Source organism: Rhamphochromis longiceps, linkage group LG6 (genome assembly GCF_057381845.1).
Source record: "Rhamphochromis longiceps isolate RC_006_pf linkage group LG6, R_longiceps_female_GT1.1, whole genome shotgun sequence".
Lineage (NCBI taxonomy): Eukaryota > Metazoa > Chordata > Actinopteri > Cichliformes > Cichlidae > Rhamphochromis > Rhamphochromis longiceps.
In genome coordinates, this window is record NC_140562.1 from 33,717,214 (window position 1) to 33,729,332 (window position 12,119).

The 12,119-nt window shown below is 37.3% G+C and overlaps 1 protein-coding gene across 1 annotated transcript in view; it reads left to right on the forward strand.

Annotated features, from left to right (window-relative positions):
- sgcz (sarcoglycan zeta) overlaps positions 1-7,120 on the forward strand; it is a 183,585-nt gene extending 176,465 nt beyond the window's left edge. Inside the window, exon 7 of the mRNA XM_085410305.1 lies at positions 4,544-7,120. Within this exon, the coding sequence (XP_085266431.1) occupies positions 4,544-4,750 (207 nt within the window). The 3' untranslated portion in view covers positions 4,751-7,120. The remainder of the gene's footprint in view (positions 1-4,543) is intronic.
- Positions 7,121-12,119: the final 4,999 nt, after the last annotated feature.

Genomic DNA, 12,119 nt, shown 5'->3' on the forward strand with positions numbered 1-12,119 from the left:
ATTTTAATGTAATGAAGGCATGTCAGTAAGTACACGTATAAACAGAAGAAAGAATGAAAAGCACTTATTCATACTTGTTCACAAACAATATTATATTCACAGACACATCCTTTCCCACACTACTTGTTCTCAAGCACACACTGTCTCACGTGTATAGACAGCTAACGTCGAGCCACCTAATACTTACAGACACTTTCATTTAGAATGAATGTCATCACTAATCCGATCTTAAGCTTCATCAAATGACTTTCTCCCCTTTCTATCAATCCATCTGTCTGTCCATCCATAGTCTCACTTCTGTTATCCTTATTCCTTCACATAATCACCGTACATACATTTCTCTTTCTTGAATTTCCATCTTCTTCACTTCCTTTTTTTATTGATCTCTTCCTCGCTCTACCCTTCCTTGTAAGCCATTGTTACCCACTAATTGCCTTTTTGTCTTTCCAATGTCATATCCTCTTCTCCCCTTGTTTTCTTCCCCATTATTTCCTACTCTTCACCTCTATTTCCTCCAACTTCATCCTCTCTTTTTGCTGCACCATTTTGTTGCACTGATGTTTCTATTGTTTAAAGGAGAACCGATTTCCATTTCCTCTCTTAAACATGCATGCACCCAACTCTTGTCGCCGCCACATTCGAGTGCCGTACCCAAGTTTGTTTTAGATGTAGCTTTCTGTTACTGTGGCAAGTAGGTTGTTAGAATTAGATTTGGGCTCTGTTGCCAACCGTGACTGAGTCCTGCTCCTGTAAGGCTATAACTGAGCCCTGGCAGCTTTTGTTGGAAGCCAAAGGGAAGATGACAGGTGTGCACCAGGGACCTGTTAAAGGAATACCTTGACATTTAGAGATACTGCGGTATTTTCTTTTGTTCTATACATAAGTAAAGAAGTTCACACACCCGTTTTTTCACTGGCTCTTAAAGTGTCTCCTTTTCATTGTTACTATGTCTCATTAAAACCAATAGGCATGACAGGCTAATGAGATAGCTCTACACAGCTCTGTTAAAGAGGTTGCCCATTTTATTTAACACAAAATCATCTATTTCTTTTTGCCCATCTATTTCTACAGAGACAGAACTATGATATTAGTAACTTCTATTTTGTATTAAAGTCATTTTATCTACACTTGTTGGAGGCTAAGCGGTTCGAAGCTGTTGCCATTTTTTGTGTGAGACCAGTTACCATGGTTACGGTTGTGTGCCTTTCTTTAATGTTAGTAGAAGAATTATTATACCCTTTTTCACAAACACAATGCCCATGTCAAACTGCCCTACAGTAACAGAACAGACTGACTCTCCGCTTGTAATTTCCAAATTAAATGTCTGAACGGAACCGATCACTCCCCACTCTACAACTTGGTAGGCTCTTGACTGCAGAGTTACTGAAAATACGAATAAAAAGAAAGAACTTCTTTTAAATAAAATGAAATTATTAAGTGATGCTGAAGCCTATTAAGATACGAGGGAGCGCATTGGGGCTTGGAATAGCATTTACTGTAATCTGACTATTAAAACATTGATCAGGATTCATTTCTCATTTCAGTAAAATATACATTGTTGAGTGATGCAGAATTGATTCGATTATGACTTTATGAGTGTATTGCAGCAAGTGTAGGTAAAGGTAGTACTATAAACCATTTTAGAGATTTTTTTTATTTATTTTATTTTGTCTCTTGTGTGTAATGTTGATAGAGATCAGGCCATGTTTTAATTTTATGATTAATTAATTAATGTTGAGATTATGAAATTCCAGTTTTTATTTATTTATAGGAATTTGAGTCTCTTAAGTATCAAAGAAATTAATCATTTCAAAAGTTCTGCAGATTTGCCTTCATGTTAATGCATGTACTGCTTTTATCGAAACAGATACTCAAAGGAAACATAAGCAGCACACACAGAGCGCTTGTGTGTGTGTGTGTGTGTGTGTGTGTGTGTGTGTGTGTGTGTGTGTGTGTGTGTGTGTGTGTGTGTGTGTGTGTGTGTGTGTATACACTATATGTACGGATGTTGTTTATACAGCTCAAGATGTGCCCCGTCAGCTAACGTGAAATCATTAGTTATACTAATTGGTTCCTCACTACCGGCGTATCTTAATCCCTCATTCCTCTCTTCCTCTTTTTCCTACATTCATCTATTTCCCTCCTTCTGTGTCGCCTATCTTCTTCAAACCACTTCTGATATGACATTTTGTCTCTCACTCTTTTATCTGACCCTCCTTTCCATCTCTTCTACCTTACTCTTGCACTCATGGCAATTATATTCACACTTTTTCACTTCCCCTGTCCTCATTTCTAAAATGAAGTAGACAAATAACAGGGATGCAGATGTCTGCTGAGATTACCGTCCAGCCTGTGGGTATGTGTGAGAGAGCGAGAAATAACAAGCAGAGCTTCCTTGAACATTACAGAGTAAATAAATAGGCAAGTGAAGCTGTCAATAGAAGCGAAGATTGTCTAATGATTATTGCTTAAAACTCACCTTGTATCTTATGAAGACAGGAGAAAATAAGGCAGACAGAGCAAAGGAAAAAACAGATAGTTTTTAGAAACAATTGTGTTTTTTTTAGCTGTCCACAAAGTTGTAATTAAGGCTAATACATCAATAGCTGAAAATGAAACTGTGTTCTTTTTTGATTACTGTAATCTCTTGTGATTCTTTAGAACATGATTTTTATGACTGGGAAGCCACATCACTCTGTGCAGCCTGATAGTGGATTATACAGTATGTTTTCAGTAACTGTGCTTGATTATGGTTCAAAATGTATTTTCAAAAAATCAAACCAAGGTTATCATGTTAATCTACTGAACTACTTCTGATCTTATAATGTTCCAACATTAGAGTGCAATGCATTTTTGATTTTTTGACTGGGTATTTCACTAAGCTTGTCTGGACACATAACCCAGATCCAGTGACACCAACAAGAAGCTGCTAAAAAACAGTGATTAAGTCCATCAAAGGATGCATTAAAATAAATTAAAAGTGGCCTTTATTGTTTTGTTGTTTTGTTTGGTTTTGTTTGGGTTTTTTGTTTTTCTTTTTGTTTTGTTTGGGGGGTTTTTTGGGAGGGGGGGGGGCGGTGTTTGCTTGCTTGCTTGTATGTTTGTTTGTTTGTTTTTTTGGGGGGGTGCATTTTTTGTATCAGCTTGCTGAAAACTGTACAAAGGTTCAAACACTGGAAATTATTTGTTTAGCTAACTTGACATCCAGATATAGCAAAGAAGTGTTTAAGTATCAAATATTATTATCCTTATATTTATTTTTGTGTTAATATCAATAAATATTTACTTGATTTTAGAGAATCCAAAATAAACGACAACAAAAAAAATCACTGAACACAGATTTGAAAATATGTTTTTTTGAGTGATCTCATGTTCAGATATGAATATTTGTTGGATGCTTTTTTGGTATTCAATAATGTTACTGACCTTGCCAACTAATATAATAATCAAATTATTCTCTTTTAGAAACAAGACACATGGAACTTTGCTGGCCTTTTGACCCTGTTCTTACTTTATTTTTATTTTAACTTGTTTGCATTTTTCTGTGTAATTTTGAGTATGAACTACTTTTGGACTTATTGAGATTTTTTCCCCCCTTTCAATCTGTAGTGGTTCAGTCCAGTAGTGGTGGTACTGGCTTAACCAGTCAGCTAGTACCACCTTGTTAAATGCTAATTGGTCAGCATTTGCAAATGTGTGATTGGTCCACTTTCTTCTGTTTCCTGTTTTTGTGTTTAAACACAAACTGTTTGATATTGTGCAATGAACCTGATGAAGGCCACAAGGCGAAATGCGTTGGTCACCCAATAAAGTTGTTCCCTAATACTTTAAGTTTCTCTGGAGTCTTCACATCATCAGATCTTTGTCTTCTCCATGCACCTTGGAAGTAAATGAACTTGTGCAAGTAAATTTTGTTGGCCTTTCAACCCTTTAAGAAGTCTGTTAAATTTCAAATAAGCATATGTTTTTAAAAGAAACTATAGAATTCAGATTCAACAGTTTGTGATCATTTTTTTTAATTAAATGTGGCGCTTAAATCATCTATCTTAGACAGTCTTATTCTTTTAAGTCTGATTTGTGATAAGTGTGATACAATATCAAATCACCTGGAAAAAAAGAGCTGCTTCCAGTGTGTTTTTTTTTCTGTTGCATGCTAGTACTTCACTTCTCTTTTCTCCCACTGATTTCCTTCCATTTCTCATAATCTATCTTGCTCTCTGCCTCATTCACTCCCACCCTACCTCTTTATCAAAAGAGACCTGTTCTACATAGAAATTCCTTTTTGTGTCTTCATAGATCTTTCATGATGACAACCGTAGTCAACAGCAAGAAGTAGTCATTGCCTTCAGCAATGTGACCTCTCTTTCGACGCACCAAGCATTCCTTGGTTCCCTTTTTTTTCTTTTTCCCTTTTTCAAATTCTCTTTTTTTGTGCATTACTTTCAGCACCAAGACCATCCCTAAGAGCTTTGCCCCCTACAGCTGGATTCTTTGTAACTTTTGTTTCCATGTTTTATGCATGTTTTTTCTTTTATGTTTACAGATCTTTCTAGATGCCAACACTATCAGACTGGGCAACATTCCCCTTGGTAGTGCTGTGGATCCCCTGGAGGGAGCGCCTGCAGGTACCACCTACACCAAACAGACTGTGTACGAGCTTTGTGCCTGTGCTAACGGCAAGCTCTACCTGTCCCCTGCTGAGAAAGGCTCTACTTGCCAAACCACCAGTAACTTTTGTCTCTGGAGCTGAAAGCGGGAGGTCAAAATACACACGGGACATATGGACGATTGAGTTTGAAGCTAATATAGCCAACAGACTGAATCACCATGGATTTATGGCTTGATGGGAAGCTTTTGCCAGCTAACAGACTGAATCAGCATGAACTGTAACAAGGCGACAATTTCATGTCTGTTCACCAATCAAATAATATGGATTACAGCTTGGCAGGAAGCTAATGGTTGCTAACAGGCCAAATCAACATAGACTGTAGCTCGGTGTTAAGCTAATGCCAACTAAAGGACTAAATCAACAGAGACTAGAGCTTGAGCAAAGCTAATACCAGCTCACTGGTTGAATTAATGTGTTGGTGGGTAGCCAATGCCAGTCCAGAGCATGGATAACTTTGTGGGACACAAAAGCCAACAAGATCAGCTGATGGGTTTCATGCTTAGACCACTCTTGGACATATGTGAGCAGTCTCATTCTGGGGCTGTTGTTGAGTGTCTTTCCCATTGTTTAATTGCTGCCATGATGATTGCTGAAGGTCGCAAAGACTTTGGGTTTTTTTTTTATGAACAGCAACCTTTGTGTGTTCAGAAAATAGCCAACATGTCCTGACAAAACATACACTTGTTGCTATAATATGATGAAGGAACACATACTTGGCAGTGACATGGACATGAAAACTTGGTTATCAGTTGGCTAACAGACATCAATGATGACATTTGTTTACCCCAGTGGGTAGCTAACAAGAAAATCAAAATATAGTTTTGTCTCTAGGGAAGCTAAGGCTAGCTAACGGACCAATCTATACCAGAAAGGCCTTCTCCCTCTATTTCCTCTCCAGCCCTTCAACTCAAACATTGACATGTGACTCTTCTGCATTAATCCGCACCTGAGAGTAAAAATGTTCTCTATCCCCACTTTTCATATGATAACTAATGCAAATTATTGTGATTTAACCATTGTATTCACCAGCTTCTTTTCCTAGTATTTTTTTTTACATTCTTCATATCTATTTTTACTTTCTTTTAGTTTTTTCTGATGAAATCTTTTACTTCTTCTCTTTTTTCCCAATCAATGTTTTTGTATTCCTTTATCATTTCATATTTTGCAAATGTGCCCCTCTCCATGCGCTAGTTATTTGTTCTGTCTATGCACCTACTAGCACTGTTCAGGTAAGGAAAAGGCCTATCTATTTCTTCCAGCAGTGTAGTTTAAAAATGAAAAAAACGCCACATACAGACTGCTTCGACTTCCTCCTCCACCATTGTCTCCACGTCTTTTGTTTCTCACAAGTTATTCTATGTGGACATATGATGGTTAGCTACAGACAGCAAATGGAACATAAAAAGGGAGGAGAAAATGAGATATCAGTCTTCGATCATACTCAGGTAGGTGCTGTAGCAGACAGACCACTTTCTGGTATAGGGCCAAACTTCCAACGCCAGGCAGAGGCAGCAGTCAGCTGAAAGACAGACCAATTTTAGTCCTCTTATGGGGTATTATACGTCTTCATCCAGGCTGTCTTGTCGGTCATACTGTCTTTACATCTTTTTTGCTTGACCTTTCTGCTTTTCATGCCAGGTTTGTGCTCTTCCTTCTCAGCCACCAAGAGACATTTTCACTCTTTGTGCTCAGTCCATTTTGTCCTTTCTGTATTTTATTGCAGTATGCCTGCCACTCACTATTCATTGTTTATCTTCCCAGTTAAGAAGCATCTCACCTGTTTATCTCATATTTTTATCCCAATCATCAATCAACTAGCATACATTAATGTTGTTTCCACATCCTATCCATTATGCTTTCTCCAGTCTAAGTTGAAAATGTCCCTCTATAGTCATTCAAAATATCTCTAAATCTGGGCAAGAAAATATGGAAATCTTGGGAAATACTATTTTGGGGTGTATTTTTGTTTTTTATATTATTCAGTCAGTCCCAGAAGGGGGATCAGTGTGAATGGCCATGAGCTGGTTAACCTGGTGCCCAAAATCTGTAATGGCTGGCGGAAAAAAAATTTGTGTGGAAGAAATCCCCCTGCAAGAAGTGATGGATGGGTTTGGTTTATATGTGTATGGACTCAACGAGAATAAGGCCCTGCAGCTTACTTTCTTTTTTAAACAAAGCGATACACAGGTGCCTTTGCTACTGTTGGTAAAAGCACATCACAGTCTGAACATTCACACTACCCTCAGTGGACCATCTGCAAGTGTCTCTGAACTATCTATTTTATCAATCTACCTATCTAGTTTGTTTTCCCTTTCTGCCCCTTCCCTCCTGGTTTTGTAGAACTCTCAGTATATCCAGCTGAACAATGAATAATTCAATCATTTAAAGTTTAATTTTCTGATGTGTTCCCCTATGGTTTATTCTTGATAATAAAAAAGCACAAATTATGCCATGTATATAACAATACCAATAAAATACAAAATAAAATAGTATTGTTTTTAAAAAGAATCTCTTGAACTGGTGTTGTAATTAGTATGTAACCATCACTTTTTTATGTTCCTAACAATGTTTTTTTAAGGTATATAGAACATCGAGAAGCACTTGGTCAGACAAGAACACAACTATCTTCTGGGACTTTTTATCTTGGGAAAGCTATACCATATTTAACCCTGCTCTTATCCTTTTCTTTGTCTGCTACCTTTTACCTGAAGAACTTGGTTTCAACAGGAGAAGAATTTGAAAGACCGCTGCCAGCTGTATCGCTCAATTACAGTCTGACAACTCACTTTAACAATACATAAAGCAGAAAGGTTGGTCTTGCACTAGAATGCAAACATGGCCAGAACTGCTACCAAAGATAAGCTGAGAATATAACTGTCTGTTAAGGACACCATCACTTTGCCACGTCATTCCAAAGAAAATAGTTTTATGGGTTGTTTTTTTTGCTATATTATTAATTGAACATGAATAAAACTAAATGACTATCATTGCATCATTTCAGATGGACTTTGACTGGGCAGTTGTGACACCTTGATGCTTTTCGTTGTCAGCTCTTCTGCTGTAAATTTGCTGTTGTGCTTGGGATTCTTGTCCTGTTGCATGGCCCAGTTTCAGCCAAGGTTAACCTTTTTCTCCCATAAAGATCACAACTGACATCGTCCCCTTGTACCCTTGATTTCACATTTTGACCTCTCAGTGTTTATCAATAAAGATGTGGTTTGACGACCATTAGCATACTTTCCAGGATTTTCTAGGGGTAACTACACAGGCAATGACCACCCACACTAACTTTTGATGCACACCTAGTTATTTTGTTATGTAAGCATGCCTGAAATGTGGATGAAACTGCTTGGTTCAGAAAAGAGCTTTGAGGGTTACTCCTAGTAGGCTTTCAAAGGATAAAGGGCATACTTTCAATCAAATTGTGTCAGATTTTACTCCAGAGTTCATGGTTGACTCGGTGACTGCAAGGTATCCAGATCCTGGCTCTAAAATACCCAAATCATCACCCCCTCCTCCACTGTGCTTGACAGGTGGTATGAGGTGTTTGTGCTTGTATCCAATGTTTGTATTTGCTCGGATGTCTACTAATGGGAAGATTGGCAACTCACTTGAAAGTTTTCCATTTGTGAATAATCTTTTTCATTGTAGAATGTACAGTTGTTTGAAAATGGCCTTATAACCTTTTCCAGATCAATGGGAAGGAACAATTACTTCTTTAAGATCACTGCTGATGTCTTTTCCCATTGGGTATTGTGTCAACTCAACTAAATGCTCAAGCAGGGGTGATTTTAGGATCGAACATTTATGGAAGCCAAGCCCCCAATTATAATATCACACATATTCCCCTTGCAATGGACTATGATGCTGGCAAAACATATTCAATCATTTTCACATCTCAGTTTGTATTGTCGTGTAAAAAAAAAAAAAAAAGATTCTGAATGAATCATCACAGTTTTTACTATAATACAGGGTGGATACTTGAGTTATCAAACTTGAGGCAAAGGCATGTTGATCAGGATTTCTTTAAGTAAAGTTAAAGAACTATTTTTAGCAAATACGAGGAGAAACTTGCACGGTTTGTTTCAGAGTCTTTTCACCACGTAAAGGCACTAAGAAGGGCAACAATTAAGGCAGTATTTTTTTTTTTAAAGTAACAGGTCATTTTAAATGCAATGTTTCGATCAGCTTGTACTGAGGTATCTCAGAGATTAATTGTGCAGCTAAACTACTGTACACTGACAGAAATGGGGAAAAAACTTTAGACTGGTCCGGCCCACCTAAGATCAAAGTGGCATGTACGTTGGCTTCAAAATGCATTTCACATCCATGGTATAAATGGTATACTGTTAGAGCAGGGGATGGAAATCAGCCAAGATTGCTCCTGAAACTTCTGCTTACATCTTGTTGAATTCAGCTGTGTGACTCCACAAAGAGCAGTAAACCTCAGAGCAGAAGCAGGTCAGCTCATCACACCCTGTACACCAAGAAAACATACTAGAGCTTACAATAGAAATGAATGTGAGTTGTGATCGTTTTCACCTTGCTCAGCTACTAAAACAGATCTTAGGATTCTGCCACCTGCCAAATGTCACTTTAACCCCTGAGTATACACATTTTTCTATAGAGGTAAACTCACCCTCTAAACATTTATTTTCGTGTCTTTCAAAAATCATGAAAAAAATTGTTTACAGACACATGTAACCACATAGATGCTTTGGGGCAGAGCAACCCTGACCAGCACATTCAATTGTCATTTATCAGTGAGGCCGGTGGGTCACATGACCCTTAGGCTTCCTGACTGTAATGGAAGGATGTTATATGCTCTAACCTATTTTAAAAATGTACAGGTAGAACCATTTAAAATTGTGTTGTGGTCCTATAAAGACAAGTGATTCAGAACCTTATTATACCTAAACCTTATTTGTATAGAACCTTATAGTGATGCAAGATACAATGACAACTTGTGGGAGTGAAGTCTATTATCTTGCATTATAGTTTGTTTTGAAGGGCACTTATGAAAGAGGCCAAATTTACTCAAATTGGCTCTAATTAGTGTGAGGTTACAAGCTTAAAAATGACAATGTTTTGAGTGTAATTTATTTGTCATGGTGCCTGGTGAGCCAGGGTTTTTAGTTTTGCAAATGTTTAGAATATAATGTAATATAGTGAAACAATGTGACAATTCAGATCAATAGCAGGCAGCTGAAGGAGAATCATGTAAACAAGCTGAAATCAGACCCCATTTCCAGCAATCTGGTTATTGTGGTGGGAGTGAACTTTTCATAAGTTCTGGGGCGATCTGCTGCATCTCCCCTGCTTCATTGCTGCTCCCTGTAGTTGGCGTGCTCTGTCAGAAGTTGACTAATTACTGACACAATACCACTTGACAGTATAAAATAACACGGCCAACTGATTCAGCATTGTGCCCTCATTCAATCCACTCGACGGTGAGTCAAGTTACTTTGTTTGTTTTCTTATAATTAATAATGCAGTCAGTGAGCTAATGCTAGGCTAGTGAAGCTTAAATTTCATTACTGGTTTTGATTTCTGTTTGAAGCTGTAGGTTTTTATTAAAGATGATATTCTCATATTATAACAATATGAAACATTTTTGTTGCCTAAGCAACAAAACATAAAAAGTTAAATTAACAATTAAAGAATCCTTTTTCTTATTAAAAGTGCTCTCCTTCTATATTTTGTTTTTTGTTAATCATTTTTTGTTATTTGGATGTCACCTCTTTCCAGGACCGTGTTCAGTGGAATGTCTTGTATAATTCTGTCAAGATTTGCACAATATAGTAATTTTTATTATTTGTTAATGTGGTTTCGAAGTTGTTTATGCCACCTATTCCTAATTCCCTAAAGTGGTGGCAGAAAATTCAGATTCTCAACAAAAAAAGGAGAATGGGCCAAATGTGGTGTTTATGTGGGGTCCACAAACTGCAAAATCCAGGCAGATTTTCCATTTGGCAAGTAAATCTTGGAAGGCCACACTGGAAGGTGCATCCATCAAAATATGCATGTAATAAAAAACAATGCAGAGAGTCTCTACTGTGTCTTGATGTCACATTTTTTTTGCACTCCTTCTGTCCTCTGCGCTCTGTGTTAGAGTTTGAGACATAACAGGCTCATTATTCTTTTTCCCAACACTCATTACTTTTTAGCCTTTTGTTTTTTTCCCTTCTTTGTCAGCTTGTGTTTACCTGCCTATGTTCCCTGGCTGTATCGCCTAACTTCTGTGTTTTCTCTACCCTGTTTTTGTTCCCCTTTTTGCTTGATTTATACTTGGACTTACCTACTTTTTCTGGATCTCCAGCTAATCTTTGTTTGGCTACCTTTATTTTCACCACAGTGTAAGTTTTATTTAAAAAAGTTTTATTCATTTGCCTGCCCACTTCTTTGTCTAAATTTGAACTGAATGCTGCATTACAAAACAGACAGTAGATGACTCGCCATGTACTCAAGTGACAGCATTTACTGAGGTGCTCCAACAAATCTCTACTTATTGATGACCCAAGTTGTACATATGCACAAAGAAGAGGTCTAGTACTGCCGGTGTGTGATAAATGTGTGTGCTTGAATGACAAGCACTGCCAACAGAGGTGCAAGATAATACTCTCATTTCCTCCTTGTACATTAAGACACATTACTTATAATAGGAGAATGGTTAACCACTATGGTCACTACATATGAGAAAAGAAAAGAGTACAGTGGACATGAAATGGGAAGAAGAAGAATGACACTGGTTAGATAAAGGTCCTATGTTTCCATGAATATAGAACATATTTTTGGTCATTCTTTAAACCACAGGTATGTGAAGTGAAGGTTACCTTCAATCATGGCGGCATTAATCAGCTTTTGTTATCCTTTCCAAATATAGCAAATCACCATAGCATTCTGATGTGCTTAAATCCCAGTCCCAGCTGTAAAAGATAAACTTAAAGAAAAAAAGATTTTATGGCTCCCAGGACACACCACAAAGAGCTATTTATGTTTCTTTGTAGTCTAAAAACACAAATTGCGCTTCCAAAACACCAATACACAGTGTTCTTTGTAATGACAGGCATCAACAACTCTGTTACAATTCTGCCTATTTTCATGTGTGATTAAGCTGGTTTTTTGATGTTAGAGAGCATGCAAAAATACTACAATTATGTGACTAATAGGAAAAAAGAAATTATCTGCTCATGAATGCAGGAGCTGATGACGTTTCAAAACAATTCGATTTACATGACTGGCACAGTGATTTTGTACTTAGTTTGACTATTCAGTGACACTTATGGAAATTTTTTGTTGTTATAAAAAACAAAATGACATGTTTTCAGAAACCTGCCTCCTTTCAATGAGAAAGGGAAATAACTGTGCACTCTTGATTAGGAATGATGATACACATATATTACAATGTTGAAATTTCCTGATGACCTATACAATGCATGGTATCCAGAGG